A 25,501-nucleotide genomic window follows, 5' to 3' on the forward strand; every position below is an offset into this window, starting at 1 on the left:
GGCCCCCAGTACTGGAGCCATGGAGCACATGCTGGAAGGGTCCTTTGAGGCCATCTGAGCCGGAAGTATAGGATTCAGGAGCAGCGTCAACTCGAATGGGGAAAATATGGTGTCTTTATTTGTATCAACGTCCGAGTGAAGTTTGGGATCTCCTCCAAATACGAATGTGGGCAACAAACCACACCCGTTTTTGCTGTCCCGTTTTAGCGGCCGTCTTCCCAGTGTGACTCGCTGCTCTTTCCGTCGGGTGTGACAGCCGCTGCAGAAATCACTGCATTTCAGTGGTGCTCATCACCAAGTCGAAATTACGAGTTAGACGCGCTGCAAGGCCCTATCAGTTCAGCGTGAATAAAGGAGGGTGTGTGTCGCTAGGTCACAGCCTGCTTTTTAAGGATGATCACTGTGAGGTTCCCAGGGCCACTCTGACAAATGACCAGACGTGGAGGCTCAAAACAGCAAACCCTTATTACCTCACAAGCTGGAGACAAAGTCTGAAATCAAGGTGTGGGCAGGGCTGGCTCCTAAATAAGGTACTCCAAGACCAGTTTAACACAGTTGGGGGGTTCTCACAGAACACTAAGCAATTCTTGGACACAAGCAAGGTGTGCAAGAATTCAACTCACTTCTGACACAAACTACCTGAGACAGCGCTCAATTCCACGGGTTGAGGGCCCCGTCGTCCTACAAGACTGCCCCCCTCAAATGCCTGTCCCAAGCTCAAAACGTCACCTGTGCTTCCCACTGACAGGCTACACTTGGGAGGTTCCAACGACCTCCCCTTAGGTTCGATTAACTTGCTGGAGCGGCTCCCAGAACTCAGGAAAACACTTTCGTTTACCAGTTAATCAAAGGACCTGAGAAGGGATATGAATGACAGGCAGGTGAGGTGCCGGGCCAGGTGTGAGCAAGGCTGCGGAGCTGCCAAGCTGTACCCAGGCTCTCCGAACCGGCCTTTGGGTTTTTCTGGAGGCTTCTTTATGGGCACGACTGACTGAATCACTGGCCACCAGGGACTGACACAGCATCCAGCCCCTCTCCCTCCCCAGAGGTCGGGGTCCTGTCGGTCCTCTAGTTGCGCCAGGGCTCCACTGGCAATCAGCCCCCATCCTCAGGTGCTTCCCAAGGGTCGCCTCATTAACACAACAAAGACACCTTTTCGCTCTCAACGCTTAGGGAATTCCAAGGATTTTAAGAGCGCTGAGCCAGGAACGCGATGAAGACCAAATATATATTTCTTATATTAAATGACAGTATCCCAGCGCCCCTGGGCGGGTCTGGGGGAGAGTCCGTGCCAGGCCTTACCCCAGCCTCCGGTGTGGCGGGTGACCCTCAGTGATCCAGGGCCCGGGGACGCACACCCCACCCCTGGGTCTGTGTTCACATGGCCCGTGTGTCTCAGTCTCCTCTTCTGTCTCTTACACGGACACTTTGGAGGATTCTGGATTAGATATTTAGTTACATCTGCAAAGGCCCTAATTCTAAATGTCACATTCTGAGCTTCTGGGGGGACATGTCCTTAGGAGGGTACCATTCAACCCACTAGCTTCAGTATAAATGATTTCCTTTCCTTATAAAATCTTGTGGATTTTAGTTGATCCATTTGAAACAGTCTTCTGAAAAGGGGTCCACAGTCTTCCCTAGACCAGCAGAGCAGCCTTGGCACAAAAGATGGAGAAGCTGGGTCTAAGCCACAGCCCTCTTTCCTGGAAGAGGCACAGGAGACCCCCACCCTCACCCCCAACACCAAAGGTCACACCGTTCAGAGGCGGCGTCCTGCCCAGCTTAGTGCCTCTTCCCGGCCCCTACCCATCCGTAGCTCCGGCTTCTCCTGCCCCTGGGCACTGCTGGGGCCACCACAGCCCCCAGAGTTGGGGAGAAAGAGCAGACACACAGCTTCCACAGGCCTGGCTGCCGTGCGCAGATGCTCAGAGGGCAGGACAGATGGGGTGGCGTCAGGGAGCGGCAGGTGGAAGGAAGCTCTGCTGGGGACGGAGGATGCGTGAGGACATGGGGGACAGTGTTGGAGCCCTGGACAGACACTGGGCAGGCACTGGAGGGTCGGTGGCTGGAACTGGGTGCCTGGCAGGTGGAGTGAGCCTCCCCAGAGAGAGAGCCCAGGAGGGAGTCAGCCTGTGCGCTGGGACAGGCCCGGGAGGCGGGATGGGGTGCCGAGAGGGAACAGCGCCACGCCAGCTCCCCGCCCTGCCCTGCTCTGTTCGCCCTGCTGAATTTGGCACAAGGAGAGTAATGACCAGGACAGGCAAGGTTCACAGGTGCCTCCTCTGCCCTGCACATCTGTGGGTTCAGCCCACTTACAGACGCCCTGAAGCCAGAGCTCTCCGACTGCAGGGCTAAGAGGCTAAGATCCGAGACAGGCGTCAGTCTGGCCACACATGCTGGGCACGCCTGGGGCAGAGCGCACAGCAGGCTGGCAGCCCTGACCGGCTATGCTGTGGCCTTGGGCGAGGCCCCATCTGCAGGAGGAAGTGGCAGCCTCCCTCCCTCCATCCTGGAGCCCGTGCCCTGTCTGGTGGGGGGGGGGGGCTTAGGCTTTCCCTCCTGGGAGTCGCCCATGGGAACACACCTGAGAATCCCCAGGGGTGACACAGGTGCCCAGAAAAGGCTGGTCCAACTCCCCTGCTTCCACCAGAGCACCTGGGAGTCGCCCACCCTACCCTCCCACCAGCCAGAGTACAGGGGCCCAAGTGGGCAGGACCACCCGGGTACCCTGCATAGACCAAAGCGCCTCTCCTTTGTGGTCCTGCTTCAGGTGGCTGCCTGTGGGAAGGACCTGACCCCATGTCCCCACCCAGCGCCAGCTGGCTGGTCACTCCCTGGGGCCCTGGGTGCCAGTGGGGAGGGGGCAAGGGGCTCTAATTGCTCACCTGCTGCTCTGAGGTGCCATGCCCTGGGGGGTGCGGGCATCTGGGAAGCCTCTGGCTAATTGGGCAGAAGGATTCTCTGGGGGAGGGGTGCCGGGGTTGCACCAGGTCCTTCAAAGGGGGCAGGGAAGACGCCCCCAACCCCCTCCTGCCCCATTTCCTGGGATTTTAGAAGTGACGTCCCAGGCTACGTTTTCTCCATTGGGCAGAAGCTCGTGAGCGGGATGGGGAGGTTTCTCTCCTGCAGCCTCCAGGCCTCAGGGCTCCCGGGGGGCGGGGGGGCCGACTGCTGGCCCTCTGCCCCTGCGCGCTCCAGCTGTGTGGGGACCCCCAGGGCAGGTGAGGAACCCCGGTCCGCTGTGGGTCCTGCCCTCCCAGGAAGTCACGTGGGGGCAGAGTGGCTTGCAGAGTCCTGGCTGGCCTCGGAGAGGGGTCTCGCTTGTGCAGGGAATGGATGAGATCGCAAGAGGGAGGGGGGTGTGCGGGATGGAAAGATGGGCGCGCGAGTAAAGGAACCTCAGGTGGGGCTCCTGCAGGCCCCTGTGCGCGCGGCACCGGCACCCTGCCCCACGCAGATGCGGCCTGGCTCCCCAGGTTGCACCCTTGTCCTCCTATTAGCATGTAAACCGGAGGAGCTGTGCCCCGCAGCGGGGTGACTGGGCGCCCACCGCACGCCGTGCCCCCACGTTCTCTGCCTCCCACAGCCAGTGACGACCAACAAAAGCCCCGTAATTAGGGAAGTCTCCCGTCTTTTCTTCTTTTGGAGGAAGGCAAGCTCCAACTTGCTTCTGGCTTCTTAATTTTTGATCAGGGACGCCCCCTGACTAATTATTTGGCAGTAATGAGAGAGGAGAAATCAAGTGGTGAGGTTTCCCCGAGCTCTGAGAACGAAGCTGCAAATTTAAAAACGAGGTATTGGTAAACAGGACACTAATTGGATTCTATGAAAATAATGAATTCTGATAAAAATAGCAAAACAGACAACTGGAAGGTTGAGGTCAGAGTAATTCCAGGAACGCTGCCTAAGCACCCTCTGCTCGGTTTGGTGCTTGAAGGTCTGAGAATGATGGAAAGCGGCTACCTGGACAGAAAAATATTCTGGTGAAGTAATTTCTAGAAAACACGTTTTGAAGTGAGAAAGACTGAGTGGAACATTGTTAGTAATCCTGGCAGGCTGCTTTTTCAGAGTTTTGGGACCTTCTGTCCCCCGAATTATTTAGAGTGGCCGTAGACCCTACGTGGCTGCTTCCTCCCTCCGTTGCAGTTGAGACACCTTCTGTTTGGTTCCCGCCTTGCAGATGCGTTCTCAGCAGCCGGGGAGGCCCGGGGAGGGGAGCAGCCGGGTGGACGGGGTGGGAGTGCGGCGCAGCACCAGCTGTGTCCTGTCTGAAGGGTTTCCTTTTGAAGTTTTCATTGGCAAAATTCTCTGGTGGTAAAGGCGGCAGAAGTCGTGAGAGGGTGGGGTGGCCGATTTGGGAATCGAATCCACCCCAGACCCGCCACCTACTAATGTGATCTTTCAAAACTTGGCTTTTGTAAGACAGCAGGCAAATATCTCTCCCCACAAGGAGTGTGCGGGGTGAGAGCTCAGCACGAGTGGCCCCAGGGGTGCCACCAGACCCTCACTTGGGTGTCCTGTTACCAGGCCTTGGGCTCTAGTAGGGCTTCTAAAGAGTCAGAGGGGCCTTTCAAAGTGGACGTGTCCTGCCCTACCTTACGGTCCAGACTAACCAGGGGCTCACTGTTCCTTATCCCAAACCCCTGGGCCCCTGGTGTTTCAGACTTCAGATTTTAAAAAACTTCATTTTAGTAATTATTCAGTACCTCAATCCTTTATTTTATGATACCCCCGGGGCTGATAGAAACACCCCCAGTCAAGCCCACCCACGGCTCCGCAACGAGGCACACCCGTGTTTGCACTAATGCACGTCTGGGGCCACGAAGAGCCACACGTCAACCAGGGGAACCGGCCCCAGATGGGAGGAAAAGCTTCCGATTTTCCAAGCTTGTAGTTTTTCAAGATTCAGAAAAGGGCCCCATGGCTGAGCAAGGGGCTGTTTCCCCACAGCCTGAAGCCTTCATTCATCCAGTCCTTCAGTTATCATCCTGACTGAGCACCTGCGGTTCACCAGGGAGCAAATGGGCGGAGGTCAGGCCAGGGCACAGCCTCCAGCCGCCGAGGGCGCCCAGGGGCAAGCCTGCTGACGCTGGAGCACCCTCTGTGGGCAGGCTGGGGTGTGCTTGGCTAGCCCGCAGGGCGTCGCCGACAGCTGCACAGCAAGCAGGCCCCTCCTCAACCCTCCGAGCCCCTCCCAGCTGCTGACCCCTGCGTGGTGGGAGGCCCGAGGGGCAGGGGCAGGGGCTTGGCTAGGCCTGTGTGCAGGAGGCGCCAGGGAGCCGCGGGTTCAGTCACCCGAAAAATTCGCGCATCCTATGAAATGGCTGGAAACACACTGCCCCAGACGTGCCTAAAACGGGTGTTAGGCTCCGCACCGGGGCTGTGTCGGGCTGTGCCCTCCTGTGGGCGTGTGGCTGGGTAAGTTGATTCATCTCTCTCAGCCTTGATTTCCTCATATGCAAAATGGAAACAATTGCTTTTCTCAGAGGGCTGATGGGCAGCGGAAGGGTCAGCGTGTAAAAAGCCCAGCGTGATCCCCGATGCCAGCAAGTAGTTGGGGTGGAGTGCAAAGTGAACTGTGTGTCCACCGACGCCTCTGCTGTGATTTTCAAACATGTTTTGGGGAGCCCGGCATCAAAGAGGGGAGCCGCCAATACCTGATAAGCTGGGGGAACAAGGCGGGAAGGGCGCAGAACCACGCAGCCAGGGCTGGGGTGGGGGTCCTACGTGCCCCTCTGCTGGCTTCCCCACCGCCTTCCGCCCCCCTCATGTGCCCATGGCCGCAAGCTAGGGCGGCTCCTGTCCTGGGTCTCGTAGGTCGGGAATGGACTGTGGGGGCCCCTCGGTCTCAGGAGGGACGCTGGGGACCCTGGCCTCCGTGCCAGCATGAAGGGGCTCCTCTCACCAGCGCCACTCAACAGCTACTTGATCATGCGAACGAGGAACATTCATGGACAGTGGACTAATGGCTCCGCAAAGGCATCGCGTCCTAATGGTGGTGTCACTTCACGTGGCAGAGGGACTAGTTAAGTTACGGTCCTGAGCTGGGGATGATCCCGGAGAGGGGAGGCGGGCCCAGGGTCCCCGCAGGAGTCCTTATGAGAAGGAGGTGGAGGGGGGACGCGGGGGTGCTGGGGAGGGCCCGAAACAAGGGGGCCAGCTGGCGGCCACCTTGATTTCAGTCCCGTGAGGCTCTGTGCCGACCTCTGACCTCCAGAAGGTAAGAACCTGGATCTCCTTTTTTTAGTCGCTCACTGTGTGGCTGTCCATCTGGGCAGCCAACAGGGGCTCTGACAGCACTCGGACCTGGGGAGCCCCTGCACCCACTTCCCGGTCAGCTAGGTACAGGCCCTGCCCTGAAGCCCCCATCTGGGCCTCCCAGCTCAAACTTGGGTCTGGCCCAGGTAAGCGTGCTACAGAAACTCTTTCCCAGGGTGGAAAAGGTGTCGAAGGTGTGCACAAACGCCCATCCAGCTCTGCTGCGTGCCCCACCTGAGCTGGTGGCTGTCCCTTCTTTAAGTTGACTGCCCTTGGGCCAGAGGTCCACTGGTGTTTTCACTCAAAGGCCACCCACCCATCTTTGTCTCCAGCAGGGAGGACCACGGCCGTGCTGAGGAAGAGCAGGTGAGGTCTGCCCTGAGCGTCTGGCTGTGTCTCCACCATCCCCAGATGGGCCCTTCCTGCTCCACAGGGAGGGGAGGGCCGTGCCTGGAGGTGCCCCCACGGGAGCCCAGGTGGTGCTGTGCATCCGCCCTGGCTTGGAATGGGCAGTGGGAGTGCCTCCCGGAGTTGCCTGGCTTCACCGAGGGGCTACTTCCCAGGGGCGTGGGCCCCTCCCCTGCCTGCTGCCGCCAGCGACTGAGAGGGACTGGACAGCTGGGGACGGGCAGGGGGGCTCTTGGTGCCCAGTGGCTGCTTTGCCTCTTTCCTAGGACCAGGGGACACTTCCCCGCCGCCGCCGCCACCACCTGCCCCTGGTGTGGAGGTAATGCCTCACGCCTGCACATGAGTGCTGTCACGGTTGTGTGCGTACCATGCAGACACACGCATGTCCCCACCTTGTGCAGCCTCCTTCCACGTGTGCACACGTGACTGCGCTGAGGGATGGGGGCTCTGACCTGTGTTACGTGGAACTGTTAGCTTCCTGTGGCTGCTGTCAGAAATCACCACAAAGTGGCTTGAAACAACATAGATTCATTTTCTTAAAAAGTCCCACAGGTCAGATTTCTTAAATCCATGTCCCTGGGCTAAGGTCAAGGTGTTGGCTGGACTGAATTCCTTCTGGAGGCTAGGGGTGGGGGGTCCTGTTTCTTGCCTTTTCCAGCTTCTAGAGGCACCTGCATTTCTTGGCTTGGACTGGTCCTCTCTCTGCAAAGTCAGCACCCTTCTCGTCCATGACCCCCGCCTGTCTTATGAGGCCCCTGCAGTCACGCTGGGCCCCCCGCTAATCTGGGGTGCACCCATCTCCAGAGGGGCTTCATCCCACCTTCAGTGTCCCTTTTGTCATGGCCACTCAGCCGGGCTGTGCTTCCTGAGCAGCTGCCCATGGGAGAAGGAAGGGATGGTGAGCAGTGACACAGATTAGTATCCCAGACCTGGCCCCCCCCCACCGAAGTCCCTCTGACCTGTGGTTAAAGGCATGTGCTTGTACTGTGGCTGTGTGTCACACTGAAATTACCTGTATGGGCTGCGTGTGTGTGGGGGGGTGGGTATCGTCAATTTCCTCATTGGACCTAATATTGAAAATGATGGGTCCCCACCGATTAGAAGCACCTCCTGACCTAATCCAGGTGCAATGATCTGACCTATAGAATTCGCTTTTGCTGGAGGACCGACTGAGGGTGGGTGGGGTTAGATTCATGGGCGCGTGGAGCCGTCCTCTCTCCTGCGTGTGTCTGGGACTTTCTTGGAGGACTAGAAGTGTGCCTGCTGGGCAGAGACAGCCGCTCTGATGCCTGCTCCCCGACCTCACTCTGCTCCCTGGGGGGCAGGGGCCGGTCACTGGTCACAGCCCCGGGGGCCTGGCACCAGAGCAGAGCCCAGGCCCTCCAGCCAGCCCCAGGGCTCCCGGCCACGCTCCGCCCATCTGCCCTGAGGCTCCAGGCCGACCACACTGCTTCTGAGGCTCCAATGTCATCACCTAGGCGACCGGACGCTGCTGCCACAGCCTGCAGAGCCCGGAGAACCGGCCTCCTGGCGCCTGCCCTCAACCCTCAGCCCTCGGGGCCCAGGCTCAGCCAAGGTAGGCTTGGGGTTGGCCCTATCCGTGTGAGCATGGGGTCTTGTCGCCACCCCCCTGCACTGTGGCTCCTTGGAGCCACCTCAGGGTGCAGAACCGCCTCCCCACTGGCCCCCATCGGTGCCAGAAACAGGGTGCCTGGGACAGGGGTGGCAGGCAGGCAGGTGGTGACCAGGCCAGCACGGGGAGGTGGTGCCCGCGGTCCCCTGCTGCCCGGCACACTCCAGACAGTCATCTGCTCTCGGTGGGGTGGTGGGGGCGGGACGGGAGGGTATTTCTGGGCACCTGGTGTGGCGCAGGCAGTGGGACAACCAAGTAGGGCAGAAAGTGCTCTGGTGGCTGCCGCCACCCGGGACTGCCTGGGAGCTTCTGCTGCCTGCCCGGGAGGTGCCTCCGCAGAGCCGCCACTCCCTGGCCTCCTGGGGGCCACCTGGAACCAGCTTCCCAGCGCCCACACCCCATGGCCAAAGTGTGCCCTGTCCCCCCTGGCTTCACGTGCCACTGTCAAGGCGAGAGGAAGACATGGCCAGCAGAAGGCCCCCCTTGACTGGGGCCACCTGCCACTACTGTGGGCTTACTGGGTGGGGGCTCCTGAGGTCAGGAGTATCTTCCGGGTCCCAGCGCGCTGGTGGAGGTGATGGTGGGGCTTGGCTGTGGGGAGGGCGGAGTGCGTGCGTGTGTGTCCTACGTCTCCCTGCCTCATGTGGTGCTAAGCCAGCCCTTAGATTCAAACAGAAACTGCCGGGCAACCTCGCAGCTCTGCAATGTGGGTCCAGGTGCAGGAGGGGAGCCACCCAGCCCTGGCCTGGCTTCAGGGGAGGCCACTTGCCGTGACAGAGGCTGGCACTGGGTAAGAGGCTGGCTGGGGGAGCAGCAGCGGGGCGGGGGATTCTGGGGACCCAGAGCCTGCCTCCCCCACCCACTTGGCCCAGGAGAAGGAGAAGGCGGCTCAGTCGGGCACCTCCGACTGTGTTTCTGTTTCACAAGTGTGTCCTGTCCGTTTGGGGAAGCTAAATTTGTCTCTCATGCCCAGCGTGCAGTGGGGCAGGGAGCCCTTCAGGGGGACACGAGGCCCTCAGCCGGCCTTCCTCACAGCACCCAGTCTTTCTGCGGGAGATCCGGGGCGCAGATCAGGCCTCCCCTGGCTGAGGGTCCTGTCCTGGTCCCACCCCACTTGGTGAGCTGGACAGAGGGCCACCCAGGGCTCCCGTGGCCACGTGGCCAGGCCATAGGTGGGAGGGGCAAGGAGGTGGCCTCTGTCCCTGCCCCCTGAGGTGGGGGCACCCTGTTCTTCCAGGCGGTCCCCTGCTGAGGCCCGGCCCACTCCATCTGGCGAGGGCAGCCCCCGTCTGGGGCCCTAGGAGGCTGGGCTCTAAGCGTCCTGCTGGAACTCGGCCGGGCCGCAGGCTGGGAAAGAACGCCATTTCACAGAAGGGTGGCCTGCTGCCCTTCGTCCTTGCGTGTCAGCAGCCCAGCCTCTCCGCTCAGGTAGGGGGACCTCTGGGCAAGGGACTCTGCAGTCCCCTCCAGACAGGGTGGCAGGGCTTAGGAAGGCCCTGCAGTTTTACTGAAATGAAACCAGCAGTGGCGGGGAGCTGTCGGCACAGCCGTCACGTGACCGGAACAGTTGAGTGCATGATTTGGGAGTGGGGGGCAAGGCGGAGGTCTTTGGGTCTTTTCCTCCGAACTGAATGGAAGCCCCCAAAGCCAGTGTCCCAGGGGCCAGGGTTTTGGATGACCCCCCCCCCCCGTTGTCCCTCCCTGTGTTCATGCCAAGTGTGCAGGCCATAGCCTGGTCGTGTGGAGTGGGGGTGAGCAGGTGGGAGGGGGCCATCCCCATGGAGGGTCTGCTCTTTGGAGGGTCCCAGGAGCACCAGTTCATCAGAGGTTGTTTTCGGAGCCCTGGGTAGGGTGGGCAGAGGGCCCCTCAATCCTGCCTGGCCCGGGGGGCTGTCTGTGGGCCTCACTCTCTGACTGCATCTGCTCCGGCAGCTGCCAGGTGCTGGGGCAGGTAAGGAGGTGCCCTGACTCAGGGTCGGGGAGGACAGCAGTTTCCTAGAGGAGGCCGGGTCCGGGCCTGGCCTGGGATGACGAGGCTGGGGTGGGCAGGGGCCGGTGGACCAAGGCTGGGGCTTTAGGGACAAGGCAGGGAGGCAGAGAGAGGACACATGGGGACAGAGGGGGCAGGGAGGGGACATGTTCGGACAGGGTGTGACAGGTGCTGTGAGCACCCAGAGGCCCAGCCCAGAGCTCAGCCAGCACCGGCTAGAAGCAGCGACCCGGAACTCTGGGCCAGAACATTCTCTGCCGTGGGGGCTCCTGTGCGTTAGGATGCGTCCCCTCCCCCGTCAGAGATGACAAATCAAAGTGTCGGCAGATGTTGCCTAATGGGCCCAGCTGAGGACGGTTGGGCCAGGACCTCAGCGGCCCCTGAGTCACACCGAGAGGGCGGTTTGTGGGTTGGGCTGCTCCAGCGAGCAGGGAGCTGAGGGCTCCGGGATGCACCTCCACCACCCTGCCTGAGCTCTGGGGTGCTGCGGGCGGACCCCTGGGCTGCCCGCCCTGACCCTGGCCCGGATGCTGGCCCCGGGACTCTCCCTCAGTCATAAATAGCTTTCTGGAAATTCTTTGAGGTGAAGCAGGCTCGGCGGCCCCAGCCCACGGGGCCCCAGGGCAGGGTCGGAGCGCCCGCAGCTGGGGCCCAGCCACCGCGGGCCGCGGCCACACATGTGCACGTGGGTGTCTCTGCGCTGACAGCTCAGGCCAGGGCTCGCCAGTGATTCTGCGAAAGCCCAGCCCCAGGAGTGCGGCCCCTCCCACCCCCCACCGCAGCGCGGCACCGCAGAGCGCGCCCCTCTCATTTCCAGACAGGATGCATTTCATTTCTGGAGCAATTTGATCTTTATCGAAAGGCTGATGCTGCTGGCAGCGGTACGCCCTTTCTGACTTCTTTATAAGATGGAAGAGCTTTATCCCAAGTCGGTTTCTTCTCCCGCCACACATGCGTTTTTTAAAACGATTTACAACGTTCACAGAAGCAATTTCATTTTGTCCGAGAGCCCCATTTCCACTGGAACACATTTCCAAATTTAAATCAAGGGCGTTGGGGAATTGGACTTCCTGTGTGGGAAGTGGTTTGAGTCGATTTATTTTTCTCGCCTCTGTGATCCTTGGACAAAAGGCTGCAGGGGTCAAGGGGTGTCTCCCAGTACGGAGGCGCCGGGCCTTGGGGTCCTGGGGCTTTCTGGTTGAGGGGCTGAGGCTCCGCCTCGTCTGGGCTGAGCGTGGATGGCAGGTGCTCCGGGGGCCTGAGGGGCGGGTCTGCGCCCTGGCTCCATTCTCAGGTCCTGGGGGGCCCTGGGTTCAGTGCATCAGCTCTTCAGACTCCCCCGTGGGGCCTGGCGATCACAGTGCTGTGTGGCCTCCCGGCGCAAGAGCTGCAGCCCCTCTAACGTGCAGGGCAACGTGCTGGGCTCTGGCTCCGCTGATGAGGAACCCGCGGGAGCAGGCGGCTGCCCTCCGGGCGTTCGGCCAAAGGGTGCTAGTAGTGGGCGTGCTGGGCCTGTGTGACGCTGTCTCCTCCGGGGTCAGTCCCAGCCACCGGGAATCCCCGAGGTGCAGGTTCCGGAGGCCCTGGGGGCCCCCTGGGTGGGGCCCTGAAATATGCATTCTGACCAGTGCATCTGAAGCCAGAGGCCTGCAGCTGAGATCTCAGGGGGGTGGCCCTGGGTGGGTTTGGTGCCCCAAGTCCTGGCCCAGAGGAAGCCCCCTCCCACCCGTACGTAGGTCTGGCCCCTCTCCTCGGTGGTGCTGGAGCTGCAGGTGGTGCCGTGAGGCTGTGTGGGCTGAGAGGGAGCTGGCCCGCAGCGGGCAGGGAGGGAGGCCTTTCTGAATTTGAGGTTCAGTGGGAAGGGAGGGAGTGATGCGGGAACGCAGATGGGAGTTGGGGTGAGGAGAGGCTGAACATACAAGGTCCCAGCCCATGCACTTGGTCAAAGGGAGCATTTCACTCACCAGTTCCCAGGGGTGTTCCCCCACATCCCTACCCCAGGTACAGAGGACAGAGCCCCCCTCCACAGGGACGCCCAGGGCTCAGTCCCCAAACCCTGCATGCTGAGCACCTTCCCTGAGCCGCCCGCCTGGGGGTGCCCAGCAGGATGTGGACACGGGCTCGCCTGCTCTCTGCCGGTCTCTTGGTCTCTCACCTTAGAGTCTACAGGGCGTGCAGGACGCAGTTCTCAGGCAGCCAGGTAGTGTGGGGCAGTGTTAGGAGTTAGCAAGAAGTCAGGGCAGGCAGCCAGGCGGGACGCCACGATGGCCTCTCTCAGGCAGTGGCCTCCGAGCTGAGATCCAGACTCTGGGAAGGGGCTTCTGGGGCCTGGGGCAGGGGGACGGTGTCCCCAGCTGAAGGGCCTCAGCGCAAAGGCCTATGGGGGTGGGGGCAAGGCCCTGTGGGTTGGGGCTGGAGGAGCACGGGTGGGTGGGGTGAGCTCAGGCTAGGGGCCTGAGGTCCACAGTGGGGCACCTGGGGCCCCATCCTAAGCATGAGGGGCAGCCCTGGAGAGGTTTCAAATATGACGGTGGTAGGTTTGGGGTACTCTGGGGCCAGAGGAATGCAGGGGACAACACCACTGTAGGTGCAGGGTGACAGGCAGGGGGCAGGGACATGAGTCCTGGGCTGTGTGTGTTCGGGACAGAAGCAGTGGGGCCTAACCAACTCTGTGACCCTGGTGGAGTGTGCAGACCTGGGACTGCCCCTTACCCTGTGCCCCTTGCTGGGACCCCAGGGATCTGGATGGCACTTATTTTCTGTGCACGGGGCACCTGCTACCTTCTGGGGTGGCTAAGCTGTCTCCTTCTGCCTGGAGGGCTCAGGGGTGGGTGCTCCTGGGCTTCCCCAGGCAGCCCCATGCCTGCCGGCCTCTCGCAGAGCCTGTGGCTGTGTGAGGCCTGGTGGGTGCAGTGGGGGGCAGATTGCAGGCGTGTTGCCCAGGTGGGGCTCTCGCAGTCCCAGTGGTGGGGAGCTATGGGGGTTGGAGTGTGGGAGCCCCCAGGCCCGAGAACTTGGCCTGGCTTCGGCTGATGGGGGTTTATTCTTGCGGCTGGTGGAGAACGTGCTCTCCAAACAGGCTTTGCAGTGGCTCCCCATGTGTGGCCACTCCTCTTTTAAAATTAGAATTGCTTTTTATTGAGCTGGAATTCACATAATGTAAAATTAACCCATTTAAGGTGAGCAACTCAGTGGCATTTAGCACATTCAGGGCACTGTTCTACCACCACCTCTCCCTACATCCAGAACATTCCGTGATCCCCGCAGGAAACCCAGCCCCATTAGCAGTCATCCGCCATCGCCTCTCCCCTGCCCCGGCACCCACCCATCTGCCTCCTGCCTCCAGGATCTGCCTGTTCTCAAGGTTGTGCCGCCAGGCAGCGTGGGGCTGTGCTTCATCCCTTTTTATGGCTGCGTAATGCTCTGCGGTTTTGTGATGTGCTCTTGGGCTGCTTGCATCTTCTGGCTGTTGCCATTAGCACCGGACACTTGCTGTGTGACCTCAGTCGAGTGTTTTCCATTTCTGGACTTGGATGGTCCACTGGCAAAATGAAGGGGTGGGACCAAACGTTCCAGGCTTATTGAGCCTCAGGTCAGCACTGAGCTCCGTGGCCACCCCACAGACAGGCAGCCGTGCCGGCCTGCTTCCTTCCAAGCCCACCCCATCACTGGGCAGCCAGCTCCGTGCCTGACGTCGGCTCCACTGAGCTCGGCCCTGTTTGCCGTGGCCTCCTGGCACAGGAGGGCTGCGGGTGGGCACTGCCCTGCCCCTTGTGGGCCGTGTGCTGAGGGTGGGCACTGATTTCCAAGTGTGAGGAAACCACGGGGTCCCTCCTGCATGGACCTCAGCAAGTCACAGCCTCTCTTAGCCCCTCTCCTGAGGGGTGGGTGGGTGGCTGAGGCTGCAGAGGCTGTGTTTGGGCAGCTGGGCTTTCCGACCACCTTGCTGGGCCCTGTAAGCCTTGCCCTCCCATTTCCGGGGCCCTGCCCTGGCTCGTGCTGCTGCCCCGGGACCTGCGGCCTGGCACGTGGCAGCCCTGGGAGAGCGCTGCAGGCCTCCATCAGTGCCTGCCCACCTGGGGACAAAAGGACAGACAGCAGCATGCCCTCCCCCACCCCCCCGATGGCGCGGGCGTGCCCAGGCCTGCCCGACTGGGCACTGCCAGGCTGCGGCCAAGCTGATTCCCACGGCCCCTTGCCAGGAACGCAGAGGCCAGCCCTGGGGGAGATGTCGCCTTGGCTGGGGTGGGGGCTGTGGTCAGGGTGGGCTCTTGTTTCCTGGTCCCTCCACCACTGCAGGACTCAGGCCCTCAACCAGTGCTTGACCCTCGCCTCCTCGGGGATGGGGGCCACTGGGGGGCGGGTGGGAAGGAGGCTCTCAGGGAAAGTGAGCTGGGGACAAAGGCCAGCGGGTCTGGTACCGGGTCAGGGTGCCCCAACCCCTGGGCATGTCCTGTGAAGGGGAGACCTGCCACCTTGGCCTTCGTGGGCCGCTTGTGGGGTCCAGAGGGTTCCATGTCCAGGCAGCAAGGGAGACCCCTGCCCAGAGGACAAAGGCAGCCTGTATCCCTCAGCGCCTGGGCACCATGAGCTCATCCCACCAGGGTGGGCCCTGCACGTGCCCCTCCCAAGAGGAGGTGACCTGGGATCTGGGCTGTCCCCATGTCCTGGGGCAGTGAGAACCCCCAAACCTGTCTCAAGACCCCCAGGCCAAACCCAGACACAGTTCATAACCACTACCACCACTCATGTTCGAGGTCACGATGGCGCAGACACAGCGAAGATGTGCTCCCAAGGGCCCCACAGCAGCCCTGAGATGGGGGCCTGCTGCCACCCACCTCATCAGTGGCAACTCTGAGAGGTCTCTGCTGCCAGGGCACCCAGCTGGGCCTGAGGCCAGGCCTGCCCTTTTGGTCCCCCGGGCCTCGGTCTCCACAGAGGAAGTACAGGGGGCGCAAGGGCTGGTGCCTGGCTGGGGCTCGGGGCACTCCCCGCTCACCCGCTGCCGTCTAGGCCCCGCCTGCCCGAAGGGTGCGGGAGGGCGGCCGAGGGGGATGCTTCGCAGAGTGTTCACTGTCCTTCCCTCCTGGCAGAGCGAGCTGCCCTCGGGGCCCCGCGTGGGGAAGATGTCCCAGGCCCCGGGCACCGACGAGGGAGCCACGTTCGAGCACCTCTGGAGCTCCCTGTGAGTACCACGTCTGGCCACCCTGGGCTGGGCTGGGCTACCCGCAGGCCAGCTCAAGGCAGGGCCAGGCACGAGGGTGGGCAGGGAGCTGCTGCCCTGGGCTCTCTCCTGGGGATGCAGGGTCCCAGGCCTGGGCTCTCTCTCTGATCAGCCCTCCAGCAGGGTCAGGGCCAGGAGAGGTCCAGGGCACAGCATCTGTGTGCTCACACCAGCCCTGGGGAGGCTGGCAGAGAGGGGAGGAGGTGGGGACTGGGGGTGAACAGAAAGGAGCCGAGGAGATGGTGGGCTGACTGCTTAGGGCAGCGGAGGTGACCCCACAGGAGCGGCGGGTGGGCCCCAGCTCTGGGTCTGGCAGTCTGGGTTGACGCTCAGGTCCCCTCTTCACAGGGAGCCAGACAGCACCTACTTTGACCTTCCCCCGTCAAGCAGGGGTAATAATGAGGTGGCAGGCAGCACAGAGGCCAGCATGGATGTCTTCCACCTGCAGGGCATGACCACATCTGTCATGGTGAGTGGGGCTGCTGTCTGTGGACAGCTTGGCATGGGGACAATAAATGCAGATGGTCCTGTCTTGGGAACCTGCAGACCCAGGAAGCAGGCTCTCAGCTGTACCTCTGCAGGTTAGTCAGGACATTTCAAATTGCAAAGCAGAAAATGTAACTGTCAGTGTAGCAGTAGGATGGATTCAGGCACAGCTGTATCCAGGTGTTCAAACAATTGCCTCCCTGTCTGTTGCCCTGTTTTCTCCATAGTGGCTTTATTCCTAGGCAGCCTCTCCCTGTGGTGGAGGGTACCAGGCCCCAGTAGCGCCTCCATGCTGTGGGGGAGGACCCCTCTACCCATGGTCCAGCAGGCCTGCCCCTCGTGGTATGGACATGCCATGTCCCTATATCTGAGCCTGAGCCATCCCTGTGCTTCTGACCAGCTGGGTCCCACAGGAAAGGGCCAGGATGGAGTGCAGTGGGGTGGGCACCCCCGACATAGGGACTGAGTTACGGGGAAGAGTGCCCCAAAGGAGGATGGAACACTGTTCCCAGGGGAAGGGGCCTGCAAGGAGATGCAGGGGCAGTTGAGGCCCTGACACCCCATGGCCTGCAGTGGCCCAGGTCCTGCCACGCTGGGCATTCCTCTTGGCAGGAAGGCAGGGCTACAGAAACTGGGTGGTGACTGCATCCCTACCCCTCTCCAGCTACCCTTTGCCAGGCCCTAGTATGCCAGGATGAGGGTGGCAGGCAGGTGGGATGCAAGTACGGGTAAGGACCCCGTCCCAGAGAGGCTCTGCACTGCCAGCTGTCCCCAGCACCCCCTGCAGTCACCTCCTTGGGACAGCCCCGGCCGGCCCCCCGGACTGCTCCATGCTGCACACAGGCTTGCTGCCCAGGGCTCCCTCAGCGGCCACTCACAGACCGGACTTTGTCAAGCACGCGGCGGGAACCTGCGGCCCTGCCGGCTTGCCCTCCCAACGAGCTCTGCAGGCGCCTGGCCTCCCCACCCTGAGCGCGCCTGTCTCCTGTCCCAGGGCACCAGCCCCAGGCCGAGGCCCAGGACACAGAGGGGAGCCGGGCTCTGTGCCTTCCTGGCCTCCCTCTCCCCAAAGCTCCCTTTCTAGAAGCTGGAGCCCCTCACCCAACACACACCCTGTGTGAGGCACCTGAGGCAGAGAGTGGAGGTCATGTGGGCTCCAGGGCGGGAGCCCTGGGACACCCATCCTCTGAGGACCCCCTCGGACTGGATCTGAGGCATCTGCCCGCCTGGGCCCAGCCTCCTGCCTCTGCTCAAGAGGCTGTCATAGCGGAAAAACCCCCTTGCGGCGGCACCTGCTGTATTCTCACGTCACAAGGGCCTGGAGTGGGGGGTGGGGGTGCGGTAGCCACCCTCCCTCCTGAACATCTCCCATTCTGCCACCCGCTCCCAGGGCCAAAGGTTCTGACTCTCACCTTCCAGGTCCCACCTCTGGACACCCACTGTTTGGGGTGGCCCAGCCTCCTGATGCCTGGGCCCACAGACGGTCCCAGATGGGCGGGCCAGTGTGGCTGGACTGGCCCTTGTGTGTTTTGTGGCAGGTGCACCTCAGCAACTTGAAAATAAGACTTATTCCTCACGGGTCCTTGAGGGCACAGGGCTTGCCTGGGGCCACACAGAAGTGAGGTCGTGGGCAGGGAGAGGGCAGACCTGGTCTGCCTCTACTGGGGGTGAGGGTGGGGACGCGGGGCTTTGAGAGCTCACTCTTCATTAGTGAATTTAAACCATAAGTCGGAATCACAGCACAGGAGGTCCCCTGGCAGGCTGTTGTCTAGGTCACCCACAGCTGATAGGGGAACTCCGCAGGCGGGTGCAACGTGTTTGCTAAGGAAAGTGTCGGGGGGTCCAGACGGCACAACCTTAATGTCAGGCACTTCCTGTCTCCTGAGTTCTGGAAGCCCCCTAGCTCGCCCCCTTGAGGTCCGGGGAGACCCCCACAGACCCAGCATCAGGAGGCAGGGGTCAGCTCTGGGGTCCTGTAGGATACGATACACTCCCCCACACCTGGCCTGGGGGGAGGCCGAGGGTGTCTGGGCTGGGGAGCAGGGCTTGCCTCTCACCAGGAACGACGGTGGGGCTTCCCACCCTGCAACATGAGGGCTGAATCTGTCAGGTCCTCTTTGTAAGTCATGCATGAAACACCTGCGTGCAAATTCAGTTCACAGAGGTGGGGATTCCCTGAACCATGCTGGCCCCAGCACACCTCCTCCTGACCCCTGTCCAGCTGCACTGCGAGAGCAGCAGCTGGGCTGGGGGCACCGTGCTGGGAGCGTGCCCTCGCCCACCGCTAATCCTCAGGAGGCCCCAGCACAGCACAGACGCAGGGACCTAGGCGGGCAGCTGGCTGCAGAGCCCCAGTGCCTACTGCCTTGCTGAAGGCCTCTGCCTGATGTGTCCAGGGGTCTGGAGCAGGGGCTGGAACCTTCCTTCCTCCCAGCCTGCCCTGCAGTCTGTGGGCTCCCCCCACCCTGTCTGTCCCTCAAGAGTCCCCACCCTCCCTGTGCCCCTTCCCGCCTGTCTGGTGACAGCTGTTGTGCGCAGGTGGGTCACTGGGATGGGGCTGCAGCTGGCAGGGCCCTGATCCGAGCAGGGGCCCTGTGGCTGCCCGCTCAGGTGCCCACAGGGTGTTGCAGAGCTGCCCAGGTGAGAGCTTGCAGACGCTCCGGGGCTCACCTAGGGTCACCCTTCCTGGCCTTGGGAGGGGCATTTCTTTTGAGAAGAGCCCCAGTGTGTACACTTTTGGAAGCAGGCATTCTCAGGACACGGGGCCAGGTGGGTGGGGGAGGGAGAGGGCACCCTCCTCAGGAGGGCCTGCAGCCCTGAGGAAGGGCCGTCTGCCCGCCCACCCCGCGAGCCCTGAGCAGCCCGTTCTTCTCCAGGCTTTGGGGGACAGGGCCTCTGGGGAGCACAGGCCCGAGCCCTGGGCAGCCATCAGGCCACAGAGCCACCTGCCTGTGGGTAGTGGGGCCAGGCTGTGCCCTTCTGGTGAATCACCCCTTCCTAAGCACGGGCCGTGGGAGAAATGTGCCACCCAGGCCCCGCTGCCACGAGGCTGTGGAGGTGGTCCGTGGGGTGGAATCCCATGGGTTAGAATCGGCACAGGTGCCGGGACCCACCTGGAGGCCGCATGGAGACAGCAGCTGAGGGCCATGCTAGGCGGGGGCCCAGCCCTCCTGACAGCCCCAGCACCCCCATCCCCATATCCCCGCCGGCCAGGACTTCGGATGAATGCCCAGGAAGTGAGCCCTGCTCTGGGGAAGCTCAGTCACACTGGGGTCCGGCTGGGCCGAGGCTCCCGTGCAGGGACATTCCTGGTTCTCCAGCCTGATGGGTGTCCCCGTTTGGGTGGAGCGTGGTCCCTCTGTCATGAACCCCCGCCTCTGCTGCCTCCACTGGGGCTCAAGAGCAGAGACCTCTGCCCTGACGCTGCCTCCTGCTGGGCACGTGTGCGGCCAGCTCCTCCTGGGCCAGCCCGTGCCCTGCAGGCCTGAGCTCCAGGGCACAGTGAGGCCCAGGCTGCCCAGGGCCACGCCAGTGGCCTGGTTCCCTTGGAGCGCAGACCGTCCTCTGCTCAGGGCCTTCGCCCGCCTACCCCCCCAGTGTATCGGCTAGCTGTCGCTGTGTAACAAGCCACCAGATATAATGGCTTCAAGCAATGCCACGACTGTCTCTCAGTCTCTGTGGGTCCGGGACCTGCGTGTCTCCACTGGGTGCCCTGCTAGGGGTCTCGCCAGGCTGCAAAGCCAGGCCCACAGTTCGTCGGAGGCCCAGCTTCTCTTCCAGACTCTCTTGGTGGCAGAATCCAGCCTGGCTCTGTGCAGCTCTAGGACCGAGGTCACTTTTTTGCTGGCCATTACTGAGGGCTGCTTAGAGGCCCCCCGCCATCCCTGGAGACGTAGCCCCTCCACAGGCTGGCAGTTTGTTCCCTGGGACTATCGGGAGGCGTCTCCCTGACCTCGCTGAAGGGCTCACCCGATCAGGCTTGGCCCACCCAGACAGTGTCCCTTCTGATGAACTCGAGTTGATGGGGTCATAGCCTGACCGTGGGGTGATGTCATCACTTTCACAGACCACCCCCATCAAGGGGAGTGGGTGTGCAGGCCCCTCCTAGGTGGGCATCACCCCCGGGGATCCAGCCCCCCAACCTGGGGCTCCTTTCCCTTCAAATTCTTCCCTCTGCTCCCCTTTCAGCTAAAAACAAAGCCTACGTGACAGAGGAGATGGCCACCTCCCCCAGGCAGCCCCTGAGCAAGGGCCCTGTGGGCTTCTTCTCCAGTCCACACTCCCCTGACAGGCCAGGACACCCCGCTGCTGGGTGGAGAACTGCCCAGCCTCACCCACACCCTGCGGGGGTGGCGGCTCACCCCGCCCTCCTCTCCCGCTTGGCTCCGGATCTGTCCCTCCATCCAGCCCGCCTGCTTGGTCCAGGAGGGACCCCTCTTTCAGACAAAGCCCAGCAACATCCTGCAGGAACCTCAGGGATGGAGAGGCCTCCCAGGGAGGTAGGGGTGGGGTGGAGGCGGGCGGGGGTCACCCCTAACCTCCCGTCTGTGAGCTTCCCAGGAAAGCAGGCTCTCTGCTGCCTCCAGCCAGAGCTTCCAACCTGGGCCCTGCTGAAGGCCCTTCCCCCAGCACCTGTCTACCCAGCGAACCTCTGCTTTCCCCGACTGTCCGGTTATGCGTGAGGAACACGGACACCTTGGGAGCTAACAGCCGTGGCGACAGGGAGTCGCGATGGTCTGATGGTCCGGCTCACGAGCAGAGCTGTGCCTCTGGCTGCTGCTCCAAGGCCCCCGGTCCTGAGACTGGAGCTCCCCGCCCAGCCCTTAGGGGGCAGCGCCTGGGGCAAGGCTCCTCCTGGGCTCTCAGGTGACTCCCTGTGAGGCCCTCTGTCCGGCCAGCCTCCCTCTGCCTGCTGCCCCCGGCTCCCCAGGGAGGTTGGAAATGGTTGGGAATGTGGCAAAAAGATGCGAGTGTCTGCTAGCTGCCCTTCCAGCACCTGGTGGTGTTTTAAGCTCCCGGTGGGGGCAGAAGGAACGGTGCTTTGGGGGGTGGGAGCTGGAGGTCGGCGTGTCCAATTTCACGTGATTTATTTGTGCAAAACCTATGTTCCGCCTGCTTCCAGGGAGGCTGGATCCCTACCCCATGGTAAAGGCAACTTTGTGTCAAGGATATTTAAATTAGGAGGCAACTCCAGTCCCCAGGTGGCCCAGGGGCGGCCGGGGGTCAGTGCACTGCCGTGGGGGCCGTCCCGGGCCACATCCCTGCCTTGGGGACCTGGTGCAGCAGGAACAGGGCTGCCGGCCTGGGCGCTCCGGCTCCCTTGGCCTCTCTGGGCCCCACCAGGGCGGCTCACTCTCATGGCCAGGCCCCCATGGGGCCGGGGGAAGCGGCCTCCGGGAGCCTCTGCTCTCCAGCAGCCCTCTGGGGCGGCTCCGGCGGTCCACCTGGTGCCCTGGCAGGCGGGCTGACTTCCACCTTCCCGCCGGGCAGCCCAGCCTCGCCCGCGGGGTCCCCAGGGTCCGACCGCCTCTCGTGCTGTGCTCAGGGGCGGGGCATCTCTGAGAAGCCGGTGTGCATCACGGTGGAGGTGCCGCTGGCCCCGCGCGCGCCCCTCCAGCAGCCTCCTTGGTGCAGCCCTGCGCAGCCGTGGGCAAGCTGAGGCCTGCCCGACCCGGATGAATAGTCATGAGGAGCAGGGCTGGGCTGCCCGTTTTGTTGTTAGATGCAGCCGGTTGACAGAACTGAGGCCGATAGAGAGAGCAACAATGCCCACAAACAGCCCACATGTTTCGGAGCATCCTCGGCCGCTGCCGCCCTAGCCGCGGAGCCTGCCCGTCTGGGTTGGCCCCACCCGGTGGCTACCGCTCTGCCCCTTGCCTCCTGGCCACTCAGCCCCATGCCTCTTCCCGTGGCACGCCAGCTCCCCAGCGTGTGCAGACCCCCGCGCACCCACCATGCTGTACGCCAGTGACCCCATGCAGCACTTCGCCACGGTAGGTGAGCCGTGCGCCCCTTTGGGTCTGTCCGGGGAGTCTGTCTCTGTCCTTCGTGGAGAGGCTTGGGGGGCTTTCGCCATGGTGAAGAGCTCAGAGGGGCATTTTCTTGTCTGCCCCCTGGCTGGGCACCTGCTGCCGGTTAGGGTAAGACCATCTAGGGGGCAGAGGCAGGCAGGAGGCACTGATGGGTCAGGGTGGGTCCTGGGCATGGAGGCAGATGCCCACCCATCCTGGGACCAGCACCCACTGGCTGGGTAGGACCAACAGCCAGGGAGAGGAGGGCTGGTGGGTGGCTGGTCAGGTTGGGTGGCTGCCTAACGGCTTGGGGGTTTTGGGTCCCAAGCTTTGGGCTGGTGGCTCTGTCCCAGGATCAGGGCCCAACAGCTGTCCCCTAGCTGTCCTGCCTTGTCCCGGCCACCAGGAGCTCAGTGCAGCCTGGAGGCCGCCTTTCTGTCTGGATTAGGCTGTGCGGCTGGCCCCCCACTCCAGGCTGAGCACAGCCTCACCTGGAAAACTGCTCATCTGCTCATCTGGCTTTCGTGGGTCTGGGCTCCAAATCAAGGGCCTCGAGGCATCCTGTTACCTCTGAGAGGGGCACCCCAGCTGGCTGAGGGTAAGGGAGGGACTTCGGCTTGGGCTTGGCCCCTGTGGCCTGAGCCCTGGGGACCTGGGCTCATTTCCAGACTTGCCAGGTCCCCAGGGCCAGGCAGGCACCCGGCTGCTAACTGAGCAAGTCAGAGGTGGGGCCTGGCTGCTGCACTCAGTGCCGTCTCTGCACCAGAGAGGCAGGCAGAGTGTGAGCCATGGGCACCAGTGCCCCATGGGAGGCCCAGAAGGGGCAGAGGGGCAGGATGGACAGTTGGACAGAGTCCAGTGTCCCCAGGCTCTGTGGGCAGAGGACAGGAGCTGTGGGTGGAGGGCCACAAAGACCTGGGGGCGTGGCAGCCTTCGGAGACCAGAGGTCTCTCGGCAGTACGTGTGCGAGCACGGGTGTGTGTGTGCATGTATGTATGGGTGTGTCTGGGTGTGGACGTGTGTGTGAGTGGCAATGTGTGTGTGCATGTGATGTGTGTTGTTCTGGGATAAGTACATGTGTGCCTGTGGGTAGGTGTCCCCAGGCAAGGCCACAGGAAGAGTGACTGTGTGTGGCCCAGGAGAAGTGAGGGGTGTGGGTGACGTGTCCACACAGCCTGACCCCAGCGCCGACTCTGTGCGCTCGCTTCTGGGAATTCCACAGCCTCTCCACATCCCCGGCATGACCTTATCTGAAACCAGCCCTGGACAAGGGTGCAGCCCAGTGCGGGCAGCTGCCCGAGTGGAGAAGGGCTGTCGTCCTCCTTCTGTCCCTTACTCCCTCACTGATTCATTTACCCACCAGCACATGCCACTGGGCACACCTCGCACACCCAGGCTCTCCATGCGGCTGGCATGGGAGCCGGGGGGGCTGTCTCCCGGCCACTGGGGCGTCCTGTTGTCTTGTGTGGACCAAGAGCCAGAAGGCCCTGGGCCCTAGAGGCCAGGGTCCCTGCTCAGCCAGGTGAGAAGCCCTGGGGACACAGGGGACTCTGATAGGAACTTTTCTCTCAAATGAAGGGAGCGTCGCAGTAAGTTGGCAGAGGCTGAGCGCGGCGCCTTTCCTGGGAACTGGGTAGGGGTAGGGAGCCCTACTCTGGGCCACAGAGGGGGCACGGCCTCCCTGCAGGAGCTGTGGGCGCGGCAGCCACAGGTAACCATCCCGAGGCTGCTGCCCGTGCCCCAGGGACCAGCAGCAGCCGAGTGTGCCGTGGCTGCACTTTCATGTGGACCAGGGGTAGAACAGCAGCTGGTTTGCATGTTCATCCAACCAGCAAGTGTCCCCAGCAGCCTTGAGACCCGACCCAGGCAGCAGGAGGCACCCCAGCCTCTTCCCACACAGGTGGTGCTGGCTCGGGAAATCTCTGCTTCCTTCCTGTTGCCCCGGGGGGAGGGTCTGTGACCCTTCCCGCTTTGTGCACTCGTCTTGACAGAAGAAGTGGTATTTGGCCTGCGGCACCTGAAACCCCATGAATCAGGGGGTGTTTCAGCCTATGTGGTTGCCGTTGCCTTTGGTGAGAGCCCCCTGGGCCGGCTGGCCCCAGGGAAGGGGGCTCCAGCTCCAGCTGCAGGAAGACCCTCCTTTCTGAGTCCTGTCCTTACCTGTGAGCGGGACAGTGCCACCGCAAGAGGCTGCTCAGCGGCCAGGCGGATCCAGAGGTCTGGGCACCTGGCCGGCAGTTGGAGGCCTCCTCTCCGCCTCCACGCTGTACTCTGGGCACCCAGCTGGGGGTGTCGGTGGGTCTGAGCTGGGCTCGGGCTGTGTGCGGGCAGCTTCTCCTTCCATGCAAGTAACTGAGGCGCTCCGGCGCCTTTCTCAGATGAGCCGTCCCTGGGCATGCAGCTTCTCCTGGCTCAGAACCTCTGTGACCTCTGCCCTCTGCCCTTCCAGTGGGCGTCTCACGGCCCTCACTGCCTCCCTGCTCTGCTGTGTATCAAAGCTTTAGAGTCTCAGGAGATAAACAAGAGTGACAGCAGGAGCCCTGGCCCTTCTCTGCAGGCAGGCCCAGGTCATCCCGGGCTGTGGGGTCAGGGACAGCTGTGCATGCAGCTTGGAGCGAGCCCCAACACATGGCTCCCGGGGCCCAGCCTAAGGTGGGCATCCCAGGTGGGCACCATGTGGATGCGGGCATCCCTGGCCTGGAGCAGCATGAGGGGCACAGCACGTGCATGGCCCCACCGTGCAGCCAGAGTCAGGGACAGCTCTGTTCCTAAAGACAGTTCCCAGGACGGGGCAGCTTCTGGGCAGGAAGGGCCCTAGTGGGAAAACCCATTCAATTGCTCAGGAAGGATGTACTAGGCGCCTACTACAGACAATCAGGTTTTAGGAGCGTCTGCTGCAGTGCTGGGAGCTGACCACATGGGGGCAGGCCAAGGCTGGGCGCAGGCGAGGGGCTGGTCCTACGGCGCGGCACCTTGGGCCAGGTGGGCGCAGGCGAGGGGGTGGGGTGGTCCCATGGGTGCGGCACGAGGGGGTGGTCCCACGGGCGCGGCACCTTGGGCCGGGTGGGCGCAGGTGAGGGGGTGGTCCCATGGGTGCGGCATGAGAGGGTGGTCCCACGGGCGCGGCACCTCGGCCGGGTGGGAGTGGAGAGCTGGGGAGAGCTGTCCGGCTTGGGTCGGGCTTTGCCATTGGGCTCTGAGCAGGTTCTGAGCTAAGGGACTGGGTGCGGGGTGGCCATTTATTCAAAGGGAAACTGCCGAAGGGGGTTTGGAGGAAAAAGTAAGCACTGTGCTTCTACGGCGTAGGTGTGAGAGACTCAGCCATTGAGGGAGCCCGGCAAGGGGATAGGGGAGGACAGCAAGGGGGTTCCAGACGCCACAGGGGGTGCAGGTGGGGAGGGAGGGTCAGGGCAGCTGAGCGCACGTGGAGCAGGGCAGGCTTGGAAGGTGCCCGTGAGGGGCCTACACAGCCCCCCTGATTGGAGCCGAGC

General features: G+C 62.6%; 1 protein-coding gene across 6 annotated transcripts in view; it reads left to right on the top strand.

Moving 5' to 3' along the window:
• Nucleotides 1–25,501, top strand: part of TP73 (tumor protein p73) — a 58,339-nt gene that overhangs the window by 3,160 nt on the left and 29,678 nt on the right. For 2 of the 6 annotated variants that reach the window (XM_036882641.2, XM_036882642.2), the window contains exons 2-3: nucleotides 15,383–15,474; nucleotides 15,862–15,982. In XM_036882641.2, the coding sequence (XP_036738536.2) occupies nucleotides 15,383–15,474; nucleotides 15,862–15,982 (213 nt within the window). Of the gene's footprint in view, nucleotides 1–8,150; nucleotides 8,243–9,045; nucleotides 9,090–15,382; nucleotides 15,475–15,861; nucleotides 15,983–21,550; nucleotides 21,997–25,501 lie in introns of those variants that run through there. The other 4 variants (XM_057499639.1, XM_036882644.2, XM_036882646.2 and 1 more) reach the window with 4 other exon arrangements.

This window comes from Manis pentadactyla, chromosome 4 (assembly GCF_030020395.1).
Source record: "Manis pentadactyla isolate mManPen7 chromosome 4, mManPen7.hap1, whole genome shotgun sequence".
NCBI classification, from domain to species: domain Eukaryota; kingdom Metazoa; phylum Chordata; class Mammalia; order Pholidota; family Manidae; genus Manis; species Manis pentadactyla.